This window comes from Lepeophtheirus salmonis, chromosome 10 (assembly GCF_016086655.4).
Source record: "Lepeophtheirus salmonis chromosome 10, UVic_Lsal_1.4, whole genome shotgun sequence".
Taxonomy (NCBI): domain Eukaryota; kingdom Metazoa; phylum Arthropoda; class Copepoda; order Siphonostomatoida; family Caligidae; genus Lepeophtheirus; species Lepeophtheirus salmonis.
In genome coordinates, this window is record NC_052140.2 from 12,029,676 (window position 1) to 12,055,728 (window position 26,053).

General features: G+C 33.3%; 1 protein-coding gene across 3 annotated transcripts in view; it reads left to right on the forward strand.

Moving 5' to 3' along the window:
- The window catches only part of LOC121125427 (uncharacterized), a 315,586-nt gene that overhangs the window by 276,321 nt on the left and 13,212 nt on the right, over positions 1 to 26,053 (forward strand). For all 3 annotated transcript variants that reach the window (XM_071891427.1, XM_071891428.1, XM_040720628.2), the window contains one exon: positions 5,584 to 5,699. In XM_071891427.1, the coding sequence (XP_071747528.1) occupies positions 5,630 to 5,699 (70 nt within the window). In that variant the 5' untranslated portion in view covers positions 5,584 to 5,629. The remainder of the gene's footprint in view (positions 1 to 5,583; positions 5,700 to 26,053) is intronic.

Genomic DNA, 26,053 nt, shown 5'->3' on the forward strand with positions numbered 1-26,053 from the left:
AGACTGATTTTTAAACGCTTATATCTCGAGGTTCCGTGACCGGAAATAAAACATTCCAGTAACTCAATAAATCTTTTGGCTTTGTTTTTGTGTTTCTTACTCGCATCAAACAAAGTCATTTACGATGAATGACGAGGCCATATGGTTGTCACTCTCCTCCGAGCCGGTAGGCTTGTCAAGGATGGAAAAGATCTGAAGGAGGGTGCTCGGACCGGCTGACCCCGGAAAATCAATGTGGATGAGGTGATGGAGGCCTTCACAAAAACATTTGGCCACCTCAATCACCTGATTTGAATCTCTTTGAATACAGTGTGTGGTGGCAAATTGAGAAGAAGGCCTGTGCTACCCACCACCCGAATTTGGACTCATTGAAGGCCAGCGTCAATGAGCAATGGGCAGCCATGGAAGACCATTACATCATCAATGTGTGCAAGGCTTGGAGGGTGTCATAGCAGCTGACAGCGGTTATATTCAGTAATTATATTAAATTTTATACCAGAATAAGTTCTCTATTATATAATTCTCAAAAAAAATACGACATACGAATTTTATTACACATTTAATTATTTGCCACAAATAGTCCGTGTATTTATGCAACTACCTGTACAAACTAATTAAGATAGAAATCATAGAACAAAAAAAAATTACATAGGTTATTTTCATACATTATGACAATTTTTACACAATAGTTGCAAATAGTCAAAATTCGAAAAAATGTGATAAACAACCCCCCTAATCTTAAAACTTTAAAAATAATGTGGGGGTTTTTTTTTTTTGGGGGGGACAAAGACTAAAGAAAAAGCTTTCAAATTTTTTAGATTAATATGAATACAAAATAAATTTATGACATCAACAAAATACTTTGTTTTTTTAAAAAATTTTTTGACAATCCATAAAAAAACAAAATATTTTGTTATGGACAACTTAATTAGGGAGTGTCATATTTTATCCATAACACGTCAACTGCAACAAAAACAAGTGTTTGCAAACTAACTTTTTTACTTTTCTAACTAGAAGGTTCCTTGAAAGTTTTTTTTTTTTTTTTAATTTCTATTTAGAAACGCTGCGGCGGTGGATTTTAAACTCCCTTTGGGCACAGCACTTCACCTGTACTGTCTGAGACTGGGGTTTTATTTGGAGATATTAGAAGAGTTCCTTGATGCTCAGGAAAGTGGCAGCAGATAAATGTAACTTGCTTAGGGCCCAGCAGTTCACTTACACAACTTGAGATGCAGGTTGTATTATAGCATATCAGAAGGGTTCTATCCTGACATGTATCTTCACCATTCCATAGTTTTATTGTCCGAATATAATACAAATTGCACATAATAATATTGATATTACTTCACGATGATATTACCCACAAAGTTTTTGTCTCAAAATGATAATGTACACTATGATATTACGACTCAACGATATTACCTCAACGTTTTTGTCTGCAACCTTTTTAGCACAATCATTTTACCGGACACCGTTTATGATAGCGAAGTAGTTGCATGGAGAAAATTGTAAATTGCAATATCTGCAGAATCAATACCACCAAGTTGATAGGGTAAAAGATTATTCAACTCCTTCAGACCATTTGAAAGTTCAGGACCAGATGGACTTAAACATGTTTTACAACCACAATTCAAGTACAACTTAATCCATTACATCTCTGAGCTTTACGGAGTGATTTTCAGCAGTGGCAATACACCAAGGACCTCACGAGAAATGGAAGTTGAATTTAGCCGAAACTGGGTAAAGCTCAGTGAAATTATTTAGACAAATCACCCTCTCAAACTACATCCTGAAAGGATTCGAAAGAAGTGTACAGTGGAAAGTAGAAAGAGTCGGAGCATCGACACATCTTAATTCCTGAAGGCATACAGTTGTAGGTAGTTTATATTAAAATTTAAAGATTCTAAAGATGGCTCTACAATACGACGTAAGAAGTGGCGTTGGATTGCAATGCTTCCACAGGCGTCATCAAACTCATTACCGTGCGTAACAACTATGGTCAAGTTCTGTATAAAGTGTTGTGTAAGACTGTTTTCATTTGGTCCAGTCTAGTCTTGAGATTGGTCCTATCCAGAATCGGTCCTTAAGACTATTGATCCTTTGGTCGGTCTAATTCTAGAACTGTTTAAACAAAACAAATAAAGTTGAGTGACGTCATCAAGCACCCAAATTTACAGGATGCACAACAAATATACGCTGTCAATTTGGTGCGCTCTCTTGAGAAAACAAGGGAACTTAAACAGCTAAATGTTTTATAGCTTGTTTAATACTGTCCCAGTTGGAAAAAATTGAAACAATTGACGAATTCATTGTCCCAAATATTTAAAAAGACATGGATCCCCCCTTAGAATCCACACCGGGAGCAACAGCATAAAACAGTTAGGATGGAATTTGAGGCCTTTAAAGGAGATTTTTATGCAACAACTATTCGGTCTGAGGTCAAATATAGAAGTGACTGTCTCTTGACGCAAGAATTAATGGTCAGAATCTAACAAATTGCCAATGAGGGTCCAAGGAAGTCAATTAGGATAATTAATCGAGAAGCTGGCTGGTCAGAGTCCCTGATCCAGCTCCGCATTCACGAGATCCGTCGGTACTACTATGTAATGCAAGATAAAAAAAGAGCCAGATCTTGAAAAAAAGGACCAAGGAAAAGTGATCCTAACTCAAATGTATCAGAAACAATTTTCATGACTTCATCTTGCTTTTGGCCTCGAAACTTGCCGGATCTGAATCTAATGTATTTTTTTGTGTGGTGGGCGATCTAATGGCAAACCAATCGAGCCTCATGCAACACCAAATACGAACTTATCAGTCGGATCCGGATGGAATTATAGGATTTACATACAGATCAAATGATGAAGGCCTGCTTGCGCTTTTGGCCTCATTTAGAGACTCTAACTGAGGTTGTAGGTAATTTTATCTAATAAAATATTTATTAGAATATAACAAGTTTTCATAATCTGGGTTTTTTTATTAATCTGATAACTGGTTAGAGAGAAAATTGGGCACCCTGTATTTATGTTTCTTACAAATATAATCGAAATTTTGTTTATTCATTTCTATGTACAAATAATGTCATTAGTATTCACTGTGTGTACACATCCGTCCACCATTTATGTATATTAAAACCATTATACTGGGAAGAGATAATACATGTACGAACGTAAATTGTATTTTGGTTCTATATTATGTAACTAATATAAATTATTTAGGTACATACACAAATGATTAAAGAATAAATTTAAGAGGAAATGAGATATTACCATTTTTATAGACAGATACCTGTTGTACTAAGATAAAAACCTCAATAAATAATGTTTCTGCATAAATCAACAGTTATAAGCTTGACTTGCTAATGGTGTATCAGTAGTTGATGTTGTTTGAATTGCTGCTATATTAACTAAAAAATTTGATCAGTGGTTAATATTGTCGTAAGCTGGTGGTGTGAGAGGTCTACATAGTCTATGGACTTGTCCTTGAATTTTTATATTAAATTAGATAGTTAAAATAATCCTTTTCATAGTATTTTTAATTGAATTTCTCCATGAGTATAAGAAGCAGATGTGTAAAGAAAAAACTAATGGGTGTTATTAGAAAAGGAAAAACTGTGGTTTTTCCTTTTTTTTTGCCTGATTATTTAATAATCGTGTTTGTGTTACATCTATATTGATGAAAAGCCAGGTCAGAATGGGCATGTTAAAAAAAAAAAAAAAGTCGAAAATCAACAAGGTAAACCTGAGAATTTGATTAATGTTTTGGAGGAGAAAAATAATTATGGTGATGACGTTTCATTAGATCCGCAACAATTAGTTGTTATAAGGGTGGAAGGAAAGAAAGACATAAGCAAGAATATTTGCTAGAATTACTCCAATGTTAATCCCCAATTCTACTCTGAGTCCAACAAGGACTTACTACTATATCTCCGCCACGAATCCTGGGGGTTACACTCGGTCTTTTATGAGCACACACAAAGGTCCATCAGGTTTCGAATTCCATTGATCATGATCAGTGTCCTTTCCCGCTACCCTCCTTGGCCCAAGCAGCGTCGGGTTACCCATTCCTAGTATAAATGATATCGAGAGAAGAGATATCCTCACAAAAAAGCACATGAATCATCACGTGAAAAATCTGAACGTATTCGAGGACACTATGCATGGTCCGTATCCTTGTATTACTGTGGCTGTAGTTTTTCTCCAGGCGGCATAAATGTATAAGCCCTAGTTTAGTTTCCAAAAATTCAAACAATTAATATTAACGACGAAAAATGGATACTACTTCGATATTAATTGAGCTACGATAAATAAATTTCCACTTCAATTGGATTTGTTAGCAGTAAGAGTTGCATATTTCTTGAAAGAACCAATAGAACAGTTTTATGTGACTCTCCCTATGAACACCCTTTTTTCATTAATAAAAGACAAAAAGTGGGATTTTGATGTCAAAATGAGACCAGCCAATACAAGGACCTAAAGCTCTACCCTCTATCAACATTCTATCTCTCTAATACCTAGTTCTATACTATATCTGAGCCTAATATATATATTTAAAATATGTTTTTACACCTTGATACAATCTTGTTTTCATATTGCAGATCAAAAACTAACTATTACGATAGAAAACCTCAGATGTCTTTCTCAATTATCCTTCTTTTCTATCCCCTAATCGATCAACAAAAAAAAAGTTGTACAAATTTAGTTTTTGATAATACTTTGATATTATGCAAAAAGAAGTGCTGATCATTTGTATCAAGCAGTATTCAATGCAAATGCTCAGTATTTTTATATTTTTAAAGTCATTTGAAGGAGTTTCATCAAGGATTTAATGAAAATTTGTAAATTTTATAAAATAAAAAATTTCACCATTGAGCCCTTAAAATGGCCTTATTTTCAATTTTGATGCAATTTATAAAATCACTGAACATACTATAATAACTATTTAATTATAGGGAGGGGCATTTTCCATAAAAATGAGTAATTTCTTATATAACTGGAAGAAAATTGAGAAAAAAAAATCATTCACTTTTTATTGAATTGGAACATGCGGTTTGAAGAGTTTCGGACCTTAATGAGAAGATGGCAGAACTCGTAAAAACATCTATCTAACATCTGTTGACAGTTACTCGCCAAAGTTGTTAGGCCGGAAATTTGACAAAAAGTAGCAGAGGCTACCAAAACTAAATGTTATTACATATTATTTTATTTTTTTCTTGTCCATAGTTTACCTAGAAGTAGAGTAAATAGACAAATTATTGGAGTAAGATCCACCTGAGCTCTTCTCCCATTCCTTGCAATATCAACAATGATGCAAGATGCTATGTAGGTCAATATTTTAAATGATCATTTGAGCGATAACATATGGAATATTCCGCTTTCTGTTTATATCCACATTTGTTTGAAATGGAACATATGCTCATGTTCTAATGGTCTTTTGAAGGGTAAAAATAATTGATTACTTTAATTATGAACAATTTGCAAATAAATCAACTATAGTTTTTCCCGATATAATCTATTATTGAGTTGTTTTTATCTTTTGTAAAAATGTTTATATTTAAAAAAGTTTAATTATCTTCTTTTTTTTTAGGTTTGTGTCGTTGTTTTGTGTATATTGAGATAGATCACTATCCATTATGCCCTATTTCCATCATTTTTTATCCGAATCCTTGACCTACAATAACAAGACATCTACCTCCACAAATTGTAAGTTGAATTAGAATACATATATTTATATAACTAGAATTGGCAGTCGGAGAGCGTGAAGCTTCTCCGAAAAATCATATTGAATTATGTATTTCAGTTTGTTCATAATTTATGGTCGATTATACATTTATTTTTATTAAATATTTTATTCGTTCAAATTTAAAGAAAGGATTTCTGCATCTTCTGAATTGTAGCTCAATGGATAAGTTGCTCGGGAGACATTATTCTTTTGAATTCAATGTGCATAGGTTCGATACTCAGTCTTTCCTAGACAAGGAAATATACTCGTACTTTATATGGTATACAAGGACAATTTTGTAGATCAGATGGAGTAAATGCAATACTATAATTTTTACTCATATTTAATCAATCCAACTCCATCTGACAATGTAAGGAGCATTAAAAAATATAATATATATTTTTGTCAAATTTGCCAAGTAGAAAAAAAAACCTTTCTTTTAACATTGTTAAAAAAGGCTTACAATCCAGAAGAAGATGGACGCCTCTGACGACGTCACCAGTTTCTAATTTAACCCCTCCTCCCCCTCCCACACACTTTAGAATTCATTACAAAACCGGTGCATTTGGACCAAAGTTGAAACTGTGAACCAAAATTTCCATTTCTAAAAATTATATTTCATTTTTCCCCTCAAATTTAATTTTTCTAAAAAATACCGGTTTTTTTCTCAAATTTCCTTTCTATAACAAAGGATTCTATTTTTTATTTGAGAGCCACACCTGTCCAGATTCAGGTTAGACCGGATGTATTAAAATTAATAAACTTTTTTTTTTTTTTTTTTTTTTTTGTCAAATTTTGTTATGTCACTTTTCTATAATTTATTTGACATTTTTGAAAAAAGACAAAAGCACATTCTATCAAAATAATCAAAGATTTGTTATAAAGCCTTTGAAATAAAAATCCTAATAACGACGCTGATTCAAATATTTTTATTCCCTCTATTGTATCGATACTCATATCCTATATTCAGTATAGAGATTTGTCTCTAGAATTTGATTCTAGTGTTGTGTACGTCCTTATTTATTCGGTCAAGTCCAGTCTTAGAAACAGTACTATAATTCCTTGGGACTGGTTCTTAATAATGTCGGTCCATTGGATTCTCAGTACTATAACTGATATAAAAAAAGATTCAAACTTGCGTCACCTCATCAAGGACCAAACTTTATAAGTTTTAGTAATGATACGCAGGGCTTGACTGGACTGCAGTCTTCAGTCCTAAATAGAGACCCCCCCCAGCACTAGTCACAACTACAAACACAAAAATAATAATAATAAGATTTTTTTATTCTTATAAATTATGACTAGTACATCGTTCTGCTAAATTTATCATTACATTTTCTTTTAGACGTAATGAGCAGTAGATACATTTAAAAAATGGTTTCCCTCGGTCATACAGACCAACCTTTCTTCTTTCTTCAAGATTAACTTGTTACACATGAGAGGATTTTATATATGAGTATATTATAAATAAATATATACTATAATTTTTTGTTAAAATGCATAGGACAGACATCATTAGGAGGAAACACGGAACAGTGGCAACAATGTTTTGTTTTTGGCTCAATTACTCGTAGTTGGTTGTACTTAGACTCCCGAATTTTACCACAACATAACTACATATGTTTGGTATTGCTTGAATCTAATTAAAAGTCAATTGTTTTATATACAAATTGCATTCAAACGCTATTTGTCAAATGTCGTAACTGCTTCAAAAGTCAAGAACGGTGGCAACATTTAAAAATATCGAATTTGAGTTTGAAATTTAAAAAAAAAAAACTAAATTTAATTTATCTAAAGGCTGAGAGCTTCAAAATTAGAATTCTCTTCGAGGCCTTTTATCCTCATATGTAAAAGCCTGATAATTTTATTCTTGGCACCCATTCAGAAGAGATTACAAAAAGTTACAATTGGATGTATGTCTTTTTCTTTTCTTTATTTGTGCCATCAAAAATGTCTGAGTAGCAATTAAAATTGCAGATGGTGTGCCATCTCCTCTGCACATAAGTTGATCTCAAACAAGAAGATCTTCAAATTGGTTGCTGTTTTTAACAGGAGAAATGATCGTTCAGGTCGAGGGAACCTTCAGATCAAAACCAAACATCCAGCGCAGGTCATGGCCCTCGGCGAGGTGGCGTCCGACAGTAGCAAAATGTCTCCCTACTTCTTCAAGGGCAACAATAAATCAACCTGGACGTCTACTAAAAAGCCCCCAGGTACCATATCTTGCCACAGGCGAAGAGCACGTTTCCCAAGACAGCACCCCCGACATATTTGCAAAAAGGTGCAGCATTTTTGCAGGGAGGGCATGGCTGCCCTCTGACCAACAAACTTCTTGTGTTCGTCCCCAACCGACTTTGCAGTTTGGTGTCTCCTGTAGGGCAAGACAAACAAGACCTCTCACCCAAATGTGGATTCCCTCAAGGCCATGATGATGGTGGAGTGGAACAACTTGTTATCAAACTTCAACAAGGCCAGCTGTGCATCAGTTTGTCCGTTTATTGAAGCCACATTCAGAATGGAGGTGGACATATTGAATAAAAGGTGTAGAAAATGGTTGAATTGCTAACTTTAGCTTCAAAAGTTTCTCATCAGAAAGCCACAAAATAAAATTAAGTAGAAGGGAAAACGGCTTTTAAAATTTTTAAGTCCTCACCGTTTATGTTGATAAAGCAAAGTCTGTCTATATTTAGGGATGGGATTGTTGTAAGAGGGCAAGGAGAAGGCGGAAGTGAGACATATGTCGCTACTGAATTCAGACTCATATTAAAATCAGCTGCCTCTAATACGATTGAAGGTGGAGAAAATAAATTACTGATATATTTAGATAGGAAAACCTTGTACATTTAAAATATTACTAGTGTAGGATAAATATCATAGCTATGGATATTTAAATTCAAATATATTTATTTTATTATGCTTTTTTAATACAATTTACAGCAAAGATAGGTGAGAACTTTTCTTTTAGAGAGAGATGTTAATAAACACACGGTTATTAAACAATGAGCATAGAAGAGAAAAAAGTGATCACGCAACAACCGTTTTTCATCTTTTCTTATCACTAAGCTCAGTTTTTTTTCTTTTAGTCCAAAACAAAAATGCCTTCGTTTGGGAGGTGGTACAGCCCTCCAGCAACCCCCTGCAGATGCCCTTGATGTATGCTATCCTTAGAGATGTTTTTGTTTGAATTACCGGTATAAAGTGGAGTCCTTGTACATTTGAAATAGCATTAGAGTTGGGAAAATTTTATAATTATTTTTAACTTCAAATACACAGAGTGAAAAAGGAAAATTTTCTGCAATCAAGAAGCAACCCCAAAACCTTAATAACTTTTTATTAAAAAAATATAATGAAAATGTTATTGAAAAATCATTTAGCTATCAATCTTAACAATAATTATTCAATAGGGCCCTCTCAAGCCTCTATCACATCCTCAACACGAGATCAGAACTTGTCTCAGGTTGTCACAATATAATCTGCAGACACGTTTACCCATTGCTTCTTGACACTGGCTTGAGCTCCTGTAAATTTCAGTGCGATGTCTTCCCAACCTTGCTCTCTATGACGCTTCACACACTGAAGTCGAGGGGATTTACATCAGGACTAGAATAGGTCAGAAGTTATTATCCCAGAAATCAGCAAAGTCCTCCTTGTAGAAGTTATATGTCTTCAAGGACGTATGGCTTGGGGCACCGTCTTGGGTCCACACATAGTTGTTCTCTGGATAATTATTTTTGGACAAACAACTACATCGGGAAGATCCAAAACCCTTTGCCTTTTTATTTATGTTCTCTCATTTTTTGTCCGATTTTAGTCAAATCAAAACTTGAGATGTCACCTGAAACCTCAATTAGTGCAAAAAATTAATTTCTATCACATCAAATTTTCCCTGTCGCACACTACATTTCTTTTAATATGTAAATCAATTTACAACTAAGATAGCCGAGAAATCTTCTTTTAGATGGAGATATTAACACACCCACGATTAAGGAAGTATTAAAACTTATGGGTCACCCTGTAAATACAGATAAACTTTCTTTTATTCATATAAAGAAGAATAAACTATACTAGGAAAATTGCAGTACTTGTTGCAACTTTCCCTTTATAATGAGCATCAAAATATCTCAAAACAGTATATAATTGAAATGATATCTGTTACAAGAAAAACAATGAAAAAATGTCTGCATTTTTACAAAATAATGCTCATTATCTCGAAGAAAAGTTTATAAAAATTATTGTTTTTCTTTTCACAATATATTCACATTTTATTATTATACAACTGTGATGCAAATTTTGTAACTGTTATAGATTTTTTGCAACTCTCTCCATTCTAACATATAGGTTGAAATGAAACGGCCTTTAAAAAATACCAAAAAAAAAAGTTTATTTTTTTTCAAAATTGGCTCTATTCATTAATATAATCTCTATCTTTCCATCACTGCTCTAACATTTCATGGCCACTCTATAAAAAGACGGACAATTTTGTACTTAGCACCATTCGAAAGAGCTCAAAAAAAGCTACAATTTGATGTTTGTTTTTTGTTTTTCTGCGATCAAAAATGTACGAGCAATAAGCAAATATCATTTGCGAACAAGTTCATCCCAAGGAGTTTCTCCGAATAGGAGAAATAATCGCTTCTCGCCTGAATCAAGAGCTCAGGTCCAGGGAATCTTCATAACCAAACATCCAGCTCAGGCCATGGTCCTCAGGGTCGTGACGTCCGACGGGAGCAAAATGCCTTCCTACTTCTTCTGGGACAACGACAAAGTAAACAAAGACGTCTACTACTAGTTCCTCAGTTATTATGTCTTGTCATAGTTGAAAAGCACGTTTACCCAAGAGGGTACCCTGGCATACAAGTCTAAGAAGGTACAGCATTTCTGCAGGGAGAACATGGCTGGCTTCTGGCTCGCAGACTTCTTGTCTTAGTCCTCACACGACGTGAACCTCCTGGAAAAAGTAATTTCGTAAATTCGCTTTATTTCAATTTCTTAATAAGAAGTGTTACAATCATCCACTTTAAGCCATGTATACCCCGTTTTGTTCGATAACTTGTTTCTTATCCGAGAAGAACTTGTCCTTGGAGTTCATCAAGGCTAGCTGAGCTTCTATTCGTCTCTGTGTTGAAGCCATCTTTCAGAATGGAGGGGGGCATATTGCATAAAAATTGTTGAAAATTGTTGAATTACCACCTTTTGCATCAACCATTTGCCATAAAAATGGTACAAAATTAAAATATGTAGAAGTGAAAACGAATTTAATTTATATATATATTCCTAACATAGGGTACCATTTTTGGGACATATCGGCTTATGAATGATAAATACCAAACTAATAATTGGAAATATTTAAGTACAAAAAAATGACGAACAATTTATTATTTTCTTTGGAGGCCAAATCAATTCCTTATTTATATTATTACAATGTTATAAACAAAGTTTTTTTTTTTTTTTTTTTTGTAGAGTGAAGACACATAACTTCATTATAAAAAAGAGCAGGTTGAAAAAATAATACATATATATTGAAAGTTAAATTAAATTTGTTTTTGAAAAAATACCTTTTTTATATTTATTAAGCTATAAAAATATGATTTCATATTATCTGCGTGATGCATAAAAATGTCCTGTTGGTATGTAAAAAATAAAAGAAACCTAAAGTAATCATGGTAATCTTGATAGTTTAAAGAATGTTTGAGAAGGGAGATGCTTAAATGTTTTGAAGGTTTTTTAGATCCGCTGCAATGAAGCGAGTGAGAGAAAGGAAATAAATTTAAATTCTACTCCTTATAAAGCAAGGACATTACTGGAATTGATTTGATGTTGATCTTCAATTCTTCTCCGAGGCAAAGAAGGACTTAAGGTGGGTTTACAATACGACATAAGAAGAGGTGTCTCGATACAAATTGTCCTGTGGCGTCATCAAACTCAGACCGTAGATACGTCAACTTGAATCTTGAGGCTAAGTAAATGCACAAACACTCTTTTCTTTTTCATACATTTACAGGGTAGAGCAGCAAAACGTGGACTCGAGAGATGGATTTAGAAGTACATTGATAATTTTATTTTTTTCATAATGGGCAAAAAAATAATGCTTACAAAACATGCAAAAAGGACTTTTGCTAAACTTTTTTCACTCAATATGGCTACCTTCATTATCAATCACGGCCTTTACACATTGCCCGAAGGTCATGCAGAAGTTGATGAGAAACTCCTCTGACAAGTTGAGTTTCTGCAGCCGCTATGGAGTACTTCAGTGAGTCTACATTTGTGTATAAGCTCCGGTTGGTATAAAAAAGTCCAGTGGGTTCAAATCTGGTGAGGAAGGGGCCCATATCTCTTTAGGTCAGAATCGAGCCATGTTATCTGTGCAGAACTTTTGGCACTTGGCGGACGTGTGAGAAGAGGGGGCGACCTTTTCTTCAGGTAGTTGGTCTTCAGCCATGGTAAGATGGTATACATAAACACCTTATAGTAGGTCTCCTGGCCATTTTCTGTCCACCCTTGGAAAAGAACGGAGGCATCTTCTTTCCATCAGAGGCCACAATATCGAGGACCATTTTTCGGGACGTAAATTTGGTGTGGTAAACCCTTGCCATCTTCTTTTGTTTCTGCAAGCCAGTGGTCGTTCCGGCGGTTGAAGAATTGATCTAATGTGAAAATCTTTTTATCCGAGAAAATTTTCCACATTGATTCATTTGTATGATACATGTGAGGATTTTCTTGCACCTCTTTCTTGGCTTTCGTCCCCACTGTCAGAAAGTGGTGTGGGGTCTTATTAAAAAGACTAATCGCAAGTTGTGATTTATGGCCTTCCTTATGGTCCTAGGAGCCATAGATAAGTTGTATCCCTCTTTAAATTATACCTTCCACTTCCTGACATCATAGAGAGGTCTTTTCCATTTTTTGTCATTTTGACCAACTTAAAAACCAGGCTCCTAGAACACTTAATAATAATGACAAAAACTTTTCATAGAAATGCAACCTTACAGTAGTCAATGTTATGTACAAATTAGTGATCTTTTTTTTCTTCAAATCTTAATCACTCACCACTTATCATCTTGTATAATATCAAAAAAATTTTACTGTAGTATCAACTCTCTTCTACAAGGGACACGGATAGAGATGGGTGGGTGGTCATGCTTCTTTTGGCAAAAAAAGATCCTTTCTAGACTTCGTATGGGAAGTGGAGTGCCTGCGTTCGATTCATCTTCCAAAATCGCAGATATCAAGGAGAATTTCATAATTTTCTCAAAGAAATAAGAATGTCAGATCCTGAGCTTCATTTTCAGTATCTTAGAAAAAGTTAGAAAAATTTGATGACCCGCATGTAGTGCACAGCATCTTTTTTTAAATTTTCAGAAGTCAAAGATAAAATTTTTTAAATGTAATTATCCCTTTTGCTCATATAGTATCTTTATTAAAAAAACTTTATACATTTTTTTTGATAAGTTAGAATAAGTTACCTCATCTTTAAAAAATGTAAAATAAGGAGTGTGTTGTATTTTAATCTTAATTGAGTAAATAAAGAACTTTTGTCTCCTTTCAAACTTTGAAATGTGCTAACTAAAGATGTATTTTTGCATTTAACTGCTATTGAAATTCGAAAAAAGTTGCAAAACTAGCCAGACAAAAATCCATGCTTAGGTTGATGTACTTATTGATGTCTATATGTATAATGGAAAATCACCGAACAGAGATCTGTGTGCTGGGGGAATACCTTTTTTTTTTTATCAATCAGCAATCTTTGCAAATTTGTTGCTTTTGATCCATAAATTTTGATAACTGCAGCTTTTATAGATTCAAAATACCTTATATGCAAAAGGATTAGAAAAGCAATCGGTTTCCAATGTGAAAAAGTAAATACATAAATGTTGTGAGGCCCTATAGCTCCTACACTCCAACTATTGAAAAATTAACATAAAATATGTATCTCACTTCGTCCACAAAGTGGCTTGAATATAACATTTTAACAAGGAAGCTTGGGTTGGGTGACAAAATATGTTCAGTGATGAAAGGAGACTGTGCTGTTTTATTTTTGAAACAACTGATCACATTGTCTAGAACTGTTTTTTATTGAGGGCTTATCTTATCTAGTTGTTTATATTATAAATTTTTTTTTTTCAATTTTATAAGAATAAATTTAAACGAGAAGTTTTGTGAGGACATTTATTAACAAAATTATCTGAAAATTATACTCGGCACAATTTTTTATTCAATATGTGACCCCTCAGCCCTAATAATTCCTTCAATACGAAGCCCAGATCCTTTGTAGAACTGAACTATGTACTAAGGCTCGAGCTTTGTCAATTCCTTCTTAACGGATGCCTACAAAGAATGGACAAGCCTGTGAGGAGTAGCACACACCCTCTCCTCTAGACGCACCTAGATAGAACAGTCCAAGGGAATCCTCTGGAGAGGAGGGTGGCCACACGCTGAGGTCCCAAAAGTCCGGAAAGTTGTCTCTCAGGAAGGCCTTTGTCTTAACAACGTAATTACGTAGAACTCCGTCTTAAGTGAAAACTAAGTTGTCCCGGAACTCTTCTCTGGCTCAAAGTAGCACTTTCTTATATAAAAATTCGATGTAAACATCTGCATTGAGTCGCTCAATCCTCTCCAAAAAAAAAAATGAAAGTATAGACTCCACAACGCACAAGATGAAAGTTGCAGCTCGATTTCTTGTTCGAAGGACATGTTTCACTGAAGTTGAAACAGGGTCTGGATGTTCGGTTGTAGCGGCTGTTCTGCTTATTTACAAAGGCATTAATGGTGAAATTTTTTTCATCAGAAAAGAGCAAAATTTTGCCGTAACTGTTGTTGCCCTTGAGATACTTCAAAATCCTTTTTTACAGAGCATCAGAGATAAGATGCCTTTTTTTCCTCCTCCTTGTTTTTACACCAATGTTATTCCGGATTGAAAATAATAAAATCTGTACCATAAGATAAGATCAACCCTGTATACATACACTCAATTGCATATACTTCTTAGGCCGTCGTCACGAAGATCCAGGGACCCCAATCATTTGTCCTGTGGTAGTATTAATCCGCCCTATCGATTGTGGATTATTCATAGTCACTCCAATCAGTCTTTCTTTATAAAAAAAAAATCGTGATTACACCATTGTTTGTAAAAAAAAAAAAAAAAGTTTTACTGCCACTGTAGTGTGGTTTAAATTCAAATGAAGTCAAATACTGTCTTTATAAAAGCTCATAACATAAGCAACGGTCTTCTAAAACTTTGGACGCTAAACCTATATTACCAAATATTACATCTTATATCAACACTTGAGTTGTAAATAGTGATTTTGAATAACTGACTGATTTGGAAACTGTAGCTTAATTAGGTTGTTTGAACTAATGTTTCAATAATAAATATTTAATTCCTTTGATTTTTTTTTCTTTGTATGAATCTATAGACATGCTCATTTCTGATTACTAGAACTGTATTAGGTATCATTATATAAAACGTATAAAGGAACTCGACTCGAGAAGTTTAAACTATTGTTAGATATCGAAACAGCAGTTGTGAAGATGGTTTTAAACTTAGCGATTATGAACTTTTCCAGTTATAAGCCTAAATAAAAGTGATTCCATCGAGATCCCAGTCTAATTTTTTTGCACACATATAGAATATGAGTAGTTTCAAGTTCCTACAAAAAATGGCGAAATGGTATGGAAGCATGGCTGGGGGACAATTTTTTATATTTTGCAATAATATTTTTGGCACATTTACCATTTTTTTTAAAATGATTTAAAGTTTAAGATTCTTAAAAGTATTTTACTTGAAAAATAATGAAATCAGCCTTTATTAAATAGAGTTATGGCATACTCAAGTAGGAAGGTCTTTCGAAGGGGACAAACTTTGAGGGACTCCCAAACAGTCTCTCGCGTCTCCACAAGTCTAAACTTTTGCACATATTGTTTTCTTTGATGGGATAGACATCCTGACCAAAATTCATCGGAATCGGTGATCAGGAGGGTAGAAGCGTTTGTACACTTGACATGGAATGCCCCAAGTATGAATGATGATGGGGATAGTTTTGAGTAGTTAAATATAATTTTGCTCAAATTTTCAACTTTTATTAACTCTCTTTCTTTTTGATTGCAAATATAAAAAAATGCAAGAGTTAACTATGATGCACACAACTTGACCGCTGATTGAAACAAAGTGAAGGAACGAATTCCAGCAGGTTTGCAGGTATGCCAATTTCTGCCGGATAGACACTCTAAATTGAGCTGGAAAACAGCCGTCAGAAGCCCATGTCAGAATGGATGTTGTGTTAAAATTAAAACAAGGTGCCAGAATTATTAGGCCGTCGTGATTGCTGCCTTACACTAGTTACTTACTTATTCTTAAGGACGTCCCACCAAAAATAGTTCAAAGGATTCAAATCTGGTAATAGGGAAAATGTGTATCAAATAGGTCAATATTTACTTTGCGCTCTGAATAGATAATATTTTTTTCTCCCTACTCTGATGAGCTCTGTAATTTTCTTTTAAGGGATTTGGGCGTCAAGAAAAGCATTATTGAAAACACTTCTCGCAATTCGACGTTTTTGATCGTATGCCCTGTACTTGTCCAAATATCTACCGAAGATAAAGGCCCATTGAAAGAAGAAGAAAAGACAAGTTCATGTTGCAATAGTCCATAAAAGCCAGACTCTAATGTTAGATAGTTAAAGTAATGTAACTTTATTTATTTGAGAAACTTTTTAATCAAAAACTATTGATAATGCTCGTCCATCCTTATGTGGTTATTGACACTTGAATAAGTAATGGTTAATAATTACAAATAATCATATATATAGAATAGTAATTTATTGATTTGACCTACTTATTCACAATTATGTCAATATTCACTTGATGATATAGTGGAGTAGTTATTTCTTTCTGCAAGAGAGATGATTTGGTAATTTACCGGGTGCAGAAGGCATTTATTCGCAAAACAATTTTTTCTTAAACCAGTTACCCGATTAAAAAATTAAAATTAGATTAGAAAAGCTTAGTAAATTTTCTATTATTTTATTTAATAAAATCACCTCCAGTCAACTACAGACCATATACGATGTCGAAAGCGCGAGAGGCCTTCGCCGCTTGGTCCATTGGTAAATCCTGGAATTCCTTCTATATCCGACTGATAACTTCGTCTTTGGCGTTGAAGTGGGTTCGGTTGGTTTGTCCTTTGATCGTTCCCCACACAAGAAAAAAAACCATCAGATTCCGATCTGGCAAGTAGGAAGCTTAAGATTCAGAAAGATTAAGTCCTTAAATTTGAGACTTTTTTCGAGGTGTGGTAGGGAGACAAATTTGAGATATACTTTTATGGAAAAAGTACTTGAGAGTCGTCAGTCTGAACTAATTCATCTTATTTCGTATTTTCATGATAATGAATATTTGACTTAAAAAAAGGATGATTTTGATGTTGACATTAATAAAATAAAAGTATTCAATCTTGCAATCAAGTTGGTTAGAACACTCTTTTCAAGTGAAAATGAGTCTCGTAATCGAGAAGTAATCGAAACGGTATTTTTTTCTAGAAAAAACCTCATCTTCAACAGACCAAACTTATCTGGAAAAGCTTAAGGAATTATTAAATAAGAAAACTGCAGCTAACGTTAAGGATAATTCATTTTGCACTGATAAATTAGTTAAAAAATATATGATTGTATGACCAAATTAGGGACTTAGATGAAAGTAAAGTATTTGGTCATTAAAAGAGGTCCTCTTAATTATTCCACTATCAAAACAGGACGCTGTTTTTCAAGCCTTTAGAATTTTTTCTAATAAACTTTGCAATCAACTAGGAGATCATACTCTTAATGCTTTGTTATTATTGCGCATAAATGTCAATTAAAAGGGTCTAAAATATATTATTACCTATCTATGTCAATAATTTATCCGATAATTCTCGATAATTTTTTAAGCACCATCGTTATTATTGATTCTCGGGAATCCCAAAAATATCGATGATTTATCATCTCTAATGTCGGGATGTGCGATTTATTTCTTCACTTTTTTATATCCTTTGTGGGGGTTGATCTGAGATTGAATTTCAGCCAATCAGATTGCGGATTGATTGATTAAGGGATGAAAATTTGATAATTTTTTTTTAAAAAGTGTAACCTTTAAATAGATTCCACCAATAGTTGGAGTTGATATCCAACGCGGAGTGAGCCAAAAACAAGGAGTTTTTCCAAACAATTATTTTACATAGAAAATGGCCGAGTATTATTAGATGGGTTGCTGAGATGGAAGCGTGGCTGGGTATTCTCTCCCCACCCAAATAAAAATAAAAATCATATAATATGCAGCTGACATACCATGGGTCTTAATTCTGTAGACCATTTGTCTTGATTCCGGCCTTCTCTTCACGCTGCCTCCTAATTATGTTTACTAAATGCGAACATATCTCATGTTTGCATTTGAAAAAAAGAAGAAAATATAGCGTGTATACATTGTACATGGCCCTTAAGGATTTGAAGGGAAAATAAAATAGGTTTAAAAGGACATTTATTTTTGTTAAGTATATGGTTGTATTTTTCATATTTGCTCTTTTTGAGGGCCTTGAAAACCAAGCAAATAGTAATATTGTTATAAAAAGTAATATCAAGTCCTTTTTACCATTAATATAAAAGAAAAAAACAAGGGCTTCTCATTTCCCGGGAAATTGTCTTCGAGCAAGATCCCTGGATATATTCTTATATTTCTGAATCCCCGTAATTATTACTTTTTATATTTTAAGAAGAAATTATTTAAATTTATGCTACTAATGGGATAAAGATCGGTCAATGGAAATCCATTCACCGATTTAAGAGAAAGATGGCTGTGATATTGCCTCGTATCATCAACAGTCTTCACCAACAAGTCGAAAAAAGATGAAATGTGACTTTTTCTCGTTGCCAAAACTGGAGAGACCTATAAAAGGACAGAGATTTCCTAGGATTGAGGACATAAAGACTGTATCGCTGAAGGAGTTCAAGGTTATACCGAAAAGTGCTTATGAGAAATGCTTCAAGGATTGGAAAATGGGTTGGTGCAAGTGTATTGTACCTGAGGGGCATTACTTTGAAGGGACAACATAAATATTGATGAATAAATAAATATTTTTGCCTGAAAATACAAAATCACCTTAGTTTTTGACCACACGCGTACATAACTCGACGAAAATAAATGAAGTTTATTATGAAATATACTTAATATACTTAAATCAATAGTACTATATGTATCGCTCCCGCCCTCTCCTCGCGTGATAGCTACAGGAAAGAAAAAATCATACATGGAATATACATGATTTTAAGTGATGCGTACCTAAATCCTCTTATACATAAAAAGAGAAAGACTCAAAATTGACCATTTATAGGGATACATACAAGATGTGCAAAATTTCTATATCTCCATTTTTGTGCACTCTCTTTGGCAAACTTAAGCACTTATGAAGCTTTATCTATATATTTATATTTTTTTTGATAGATAGGATTTTCAAACCTGCAGTAGTTGTAAAAAAATGGAAATAATCGACAATTTCATTGTTCTAAATACTTGGAATGAAACAAATATCTCATTGGAATCCACGCTGGGAGCGATAACATAACAATTGATTGAACTCTGGGACTTATTGAGACGTTCGTTGGCAAGGTTAGAAAAGAATTTGAGGTATCTTTAGGTAATTTGAGGTAAAGACAATGAGGACTGAGGTCAAAGTTCGAAGTCACAGTGCCCAGACCCAAGAATTGGTAGCCAGAATCTAGCTAATCGTCAAAGAGGATCCATGGATGTAAGTCAGGACAGTTGCTTGATAAGTTGGCATATCTGAGTCGCGGATCCAACTCTACACAAAAAAAAAAACCTTTGTTACTATGATTACAAGATAAAAAAGGGCCATATTTTGACAAAAAAGTCCAAGGAAAAGTGTTTTAAGCACTTCCAAATGCTTCTTCATCACCTCAAGTATCCACTTCATTAAGACATGCTCTGGTTTTTCTCAAACGAAAAAACACTTTTACCGGTACCAAAAAATTCAATAACCAGAACAACAGGTGGTTTGCTTTCTGTTCCAAAGAAGGTACATCGTCATGCAGACGTAGTTCCGTGTCCACGTCACGGTGTTTGGGGTTGTTAGCTCCGAAGGCAACGTCATACCTCATCATATGTTTCCGAATGCCTCAGGGTCAACACGGATGCCTACCTGGGCGTGGTGGAGACTAAAGTGAAGCCCTTGATCGACATGGTTGGGTATTGGAAGCTTTACTTGTGGCAGCTGGACTAGTCTCCGTATCAACCTCAAAAAAAACCATCGAATTTAAGGACTTTATCTTGTTTACTTTTGGCTTCCAAACTCGCCGGATCGGAATCTAATAGCTTTGGGGGGGGGGAGAAGGGATCAAAGGACAAGCCAGCCCAACCCACTGCAACACCAAAAACAAAATTATCAGTCAGATCTATAAAGAATTTCAGGATTTGCAAAGAGACCTAATGGCGAAGGCCAGCTAGTGCATCCGGCTCGTACAGAGGCTATAATAGAGACTGGAGGTGATATGCATCCGTCAAGCTTTTAGAATTTGGTTTTATTTTTTTAACATGATAACCGGTTGGAGAGAAGATTGCGTTAGAAAAAAAAATCCTTTTTGCGGCACAGATTGCTTTTGCACCTTTGGTGGACAAGGGGTAAAAGCGGGTGTCCTCCAAAAAATAATGATCCAAATACTTTTATTAAAATTTACTAAGGAATCATTTTTCGAGCACCCGCTTTTGTGGCTAATATGCAAGATAATTTTATATTGATACTCCGGATACGAGTCTGTAGGTACTGGCATTGGCCGGACTTTCCTTTTCCTAAGCTGACGTCATTATTATTTAATTCCTGAGGAGTAAACTTATTTTGTTTCTAAATTAAATTATATTTAAACCTAATTGAACATTCGTATATGCTCATAAAATACGGAGAGTAATCATAACGATTCCTTGGGGATTTATAATTGTAATTTTTAGTTAGACTCAGAGTAGAATTAGGGATTGAATATGGAATTACTTTTTACCTGCGTCCTTGTTTATTTCCTCGCCCTCTACATTATTCCGTCTGACCTAGGAACTGTCTTTAAAGTCCATACAGAAAAAATATCATACAGTTAAAATTGAAAAACTATAGTAGATACCACGGACTTTTGGACGAAAACATTTTTGCCAAAGGACAATTTGCTGAACGGACATTTCGGTGAAAGCCAATGTCGAGCATATGACCGAAAAATAATATTTAATTTTTTGATTACGATAGTATATTTTAATTCAATTTAAAAGGATATTGAGATAAATAAGCATTGGGTTCGGAGTTAAACAGAGTTGGGCAACAAAACGTGGATTGGGAATTAATGTTAATTTTCTCATTAATATAGAAAGGTTTAGTGATTATTTTTTGACATTCTCAATCAGGCATCCTTTCTCTATAAACAAACTAAAATAAACCTTTCGCCATCATGAGTGAGCAAGAGGCCAAATGACTGCGCATCTCAGATTTCCTAGATGCTGGCAAAGATTATGGACATAGTGAAGTGTTCCAGGAGTCTGGTTTTCAAGGTGGTCAAGATGAAGAATGAAGGAGAAGACCCCTCCAGGAAAGCCAGAAGTAGAGGGCACAATATAAAGAGGGATCCGGAATTCCTCTCCAACATGTAGAAGATGATCAAGGAGGATCCAACGAAATTGATAAATTACCACGACAGCGACTTATCCCTGGCTTCTAGGAATATCTGGAGGACTGTAATGGGCAACATGGGATTTTCTTCATACACGAGGAACTCACACCACTTTCTGACAGAGATCATGAAGGCCACGAGTCTCAAAAGTCCACGTTTTACTTCCAAACTCTGTATATATAGGCTGTTAATTCATATCTCCAATGGACCTCAAGACAAGTTATGAGACCTTATCAAGTGACTTATAAGCTCCTTCAAGTTTATTCTTCTAATAAAATATAATGACATTTGAAGTCATTCTTAACTGGTATTTATTAAAGAATATAAATATCACAACTATACATATAATTCAATCCAATTCACTATTTAGAATGAGAATCCGACTACAATTTTATTAATTTGTAAAACTAATATTCATGTAAAGTCCATTGTCAGTGTTTAATTCCATTACTTTCTTTGAATAAATGTATATACATATTTAATGACTAAAGAAACTTCTACCGAAAAAAAAATATTTGAAACTTTATGTAATCATCTAATTTGGTTAATTGCAGTACATATGGTTGAGGCCAACTCTTTGGAAATGTTACTGCTCTTGCAAGATATTATGCTTGTTTGTAAATCCATTTGTCAAATATGAATAATCCATTTTGTCGAACTATAATTAATTAATAACGGATCATTCTTACATTCGAATCACTCTCGTATTTTTATAATATTTCATTTATTTAAAATACTAAAACGGTAACAGTTTCGAACTACATTCGCACCACAAATTTTGGTGTTGTATTTATATGATGATTATTAATTAATGTAATTAATAAAAAAAGTATTTTTCTCTAAAAACACACACACACTCATTAATTTACCTGTATGACAAATATAACATATGAACAATTCTATATATATAATATCGTTTTTAATAGAATTAAAATATGCAATCACAGAGATAAATTAAATATTATTTTTCTGGCAAATGTCCAATATTGTCCTATAGCGAAATATCTGTTGGGCAAATTGTCCTGCGGTAGAATGAACGTTCAGCAAATTGTCCTTCGGTGAAATGTCTGTTCGGCAAATTGTCATTTGACAAATTTCTTCTTCAGGATAAATGTTTTCAGCTAATTGTCCTAGAATCGTATTTTGCTTGTCAAATATAATTAGAAATAGAAAAAAAAAAGTCAATTTACATAATCTTTTGTTTTCTCTCTAGAAATGACCAAGTATCGAACTTACAAACATTGAGTTCATTAAAATCAATTCTTTCCAGCGCATTGTCCATTCAGCTACGTCGGTCCATTTCGTTATAACTGCTAATCTAAAGTTTGTATATAAATATCTTCAAACTTCAACAATTATTTCTTTCATAATAACAAGAGTGTGTCATTAATAATGTGCCTTATCTGAAGAGGAAATGCCACGCTAGTAATTTTTCGTGCTCTCAATTTATAAGTCATTTGTTGGACTCAGAGTGGAATTGAGGATTGCTATTGTGTGGGTTGTCTTTATTTTCTTCATCTCATAGATTCTCAAAGTTAATTTAATGAAACGCAATGCCAGTTTTGCTGTTCTCTTCCAAAAAGTTATTCAAATGGCTAGGGGTATCATGAGGATTTTCATTTTCTTATTTTAACATGCTCAAAATGTTACAGATTTAGCATCACTAGGCATTTTGTCTCTTTCATTAGAGTATCTTTACTATGTACCTAAACCTACTAAAGAGAGTCAAAGGGAAGACGATGGAAATAATAATCATTATAGAGTTGTAAAAAAATATGAATTACCGGCATGTAAAAAGTAAAATCAATAAGAATGAGCGTGGTAACTCATAATTCCAATAATATTTTGAACAAATTATATTAAATTATCTGTTGGTACCTATTTGAGGACAAAATGCAAACAAATCCCACTCTGTATACGTCAAATAAATAGGCAAGAATTACTACAATCTCGATCCTCAAATCCACTCTGAATCCAATATGGAGGTACACTTAAATCTCCCACAAATCCTGATTGTTACTCTCCGTGTATGATATTTTCGATTTTCGTAAACTATTTTGCCTCAGGTCATTTAGTTTTAATATGGTATTTAAATAAATTAGGTTTATACGTCGTTATTGTTCATTTTTGGTTGAAACTAATTTTCTCTTTGAATTTTTTAATCAAAACATGTCATAAGATATAAGGTATAAGATGCATTAAATGTGTTGGTTGTTTTTTTTTTTAAATAAAGATGAAATTATGATCTTGCCTCATATTATGCTTGTTCGACCATCCATATGTCTTTTTTTGGTAAGTATATTTTCATCATGTCTAATCATAATTAATAACGATAAAGTGATTCGCACTTTTTCTATTCGAATCGTTGTAGAAATGTTGTTGTTTTGACAATATATAATACAAAAATAATACCTCATTAAAAATGGGACATTTAGTAAAAAAATATAAATAAATATTTTTGTCAAAAATAGGTGCCCAAAGACGAAAGCCACTTTAGTACACTAAAAATCTATACAATAAATAAATAATCTCATAATACCTCATCTATTAAAAATACTACGTTCTATAGTATAAGTTTATCTGTCTAAAATATTAATAAATAACTACCAACAAAAAAGATCACAAAAAAAACCCAAAAGTAATAAATCCAAAAATGGGCACATATAATTGTCCTATTTTTATGCGTATTGAAGACCTTCATAATGCAATCTACAATTTTTATGTACTTTATATAGTTCTCCGGAAAATATCGTACAATAACCCCTCACTATATCGAACGTCGATATATTGTCTTTAAAGATTTTCACATCTAAAGCCATTTATCTTAAAACAGCAGCAATAAGGTTGTTCCCTCGTTGTATTCTATTCATTTGTGCATTCAAAGTCAACTTATTAGCCACGGAAGATTTAGATATAAGTGTGCCAAATCCGATTGCTTAACCTTCTTAAACCATAAACCCATTATTATTCCAACAGAAAACAAACATTTAATACATTTTATAGTAATAAACATCAAACATTTTGATATACAATTTTAAGGGAAAATCAATACCAACCAAAAAATATGGAATAAGGACAAATGAACCTAATTCACTTTTATATTAAGGCAAGATATACTTAAAGCAAAATGTTCTAAGGCAAAACATGACAATATAACTGACAGATGACAAAACATACTCTCCCTCCTTAAAGTGGATGAATCGATATAATATTTCACTATTTCCGGGCAAGTGTTTAGGTATTCTTACAGGCATCATAATATAGCGCCTGTATACCATATGAAATGTATTATTATGAATTAATAATATATATATTTATTGTGATAAACTTAAAACAACATAGCAATATATTTGCATGGAAAAATTAGTCAAGATAAAAAGTCTCTCTTTATTTATGTCGAAAAATTGTCAAATCTAAATCCGCGAATTGAATTGCGAAAAACTGTTATGTACTAATTTTGGAAAAAATAAATTAATGGTATTTATTCGCATTGTAAAGAGAACAGAAGCCTACCAAGAATTTTTTTTCTTGCAAAAGCAAAAATTTATGAAAAATAATGTCTTTGAAAAAAAATCATTTTTGTATATATTGAAATAATTATTTAATAAAATGTTCGAGAACTAGAAAATACTTTTTCATTGAAATTGAGTTTCATTCATTTATATCTATTTTGTGATATTTCTGCTTTAAAAATATAAAATTGACGTTGGATGAAAAAAAGAGAAAAACTATTCAGAAAATGAAAGATATTTCAGTTTATTATCAATATTTTATTTGTTAAATTTATATGCAAACGAATGTCCAGACAAATTTCTACAATTTTTATTTCATCTACGAATCCAATATTTTATTGGAAGTCACTTATTTTGCACCTGAAAAAAACCAAATGGTTATTTTCACCCTTTTTTTTTTTTTTTTTTTTTTTTGCTCATAACTTTTTGAATTTTGTACATATTTAGAACACGTTTTTATTCTTATAGTTGGTTTAGTTGGTTCTGAGAAGGACAATCACTTTTTTATTTATAGCTCAACCCTTCAAGTCTCTTCGATCTCCAAAAACATTTCTTGTGTTTTGCAAAAAGAATAAACCATCTTATAAGAACCCCACCCTCTTAGCCTGACCAAGTTCAAAAGAAGAACCCATACCAAACTTTAACATCCAGGCCCAACGCTGTGGGTTACTATAAAAGACACACACAGGCATTGAATTATATATATATATATATATATAAGATGATTTTCTCTCGATAGTAACAACAAAGTCAGTTGTCTTAATGGATAGTATTAAGAGAAATAGTAATAATTGTACCGTAAATAGGACTTAAGTAGGTCCTTCTAAAAAACTCTAAGTGAAAAAAATATATTATTCATTAGTTATAGTCTACTTATGTAAGTCTATTTACTTTTCACCGACATCAATTGCCTCAAAAGATATTCAAGTGTTTTTAAAGCTGAAGGAAATCATTTTTATTCCTTTTGAAGAGGGGCTTTAATTTGGAGGTACGTTTTCATTTATTTTACTCTGATATGCAGGGTGTGTAAATTATTTAGCAGGCTCTCTTGAGCAAATGCAGGCAATTAGGCAGCTGATTTGTTTTGTTAGATGGCTTGATCAAATGTGCTCAAGCTTTGGAAATGGAATCAATTGAAGA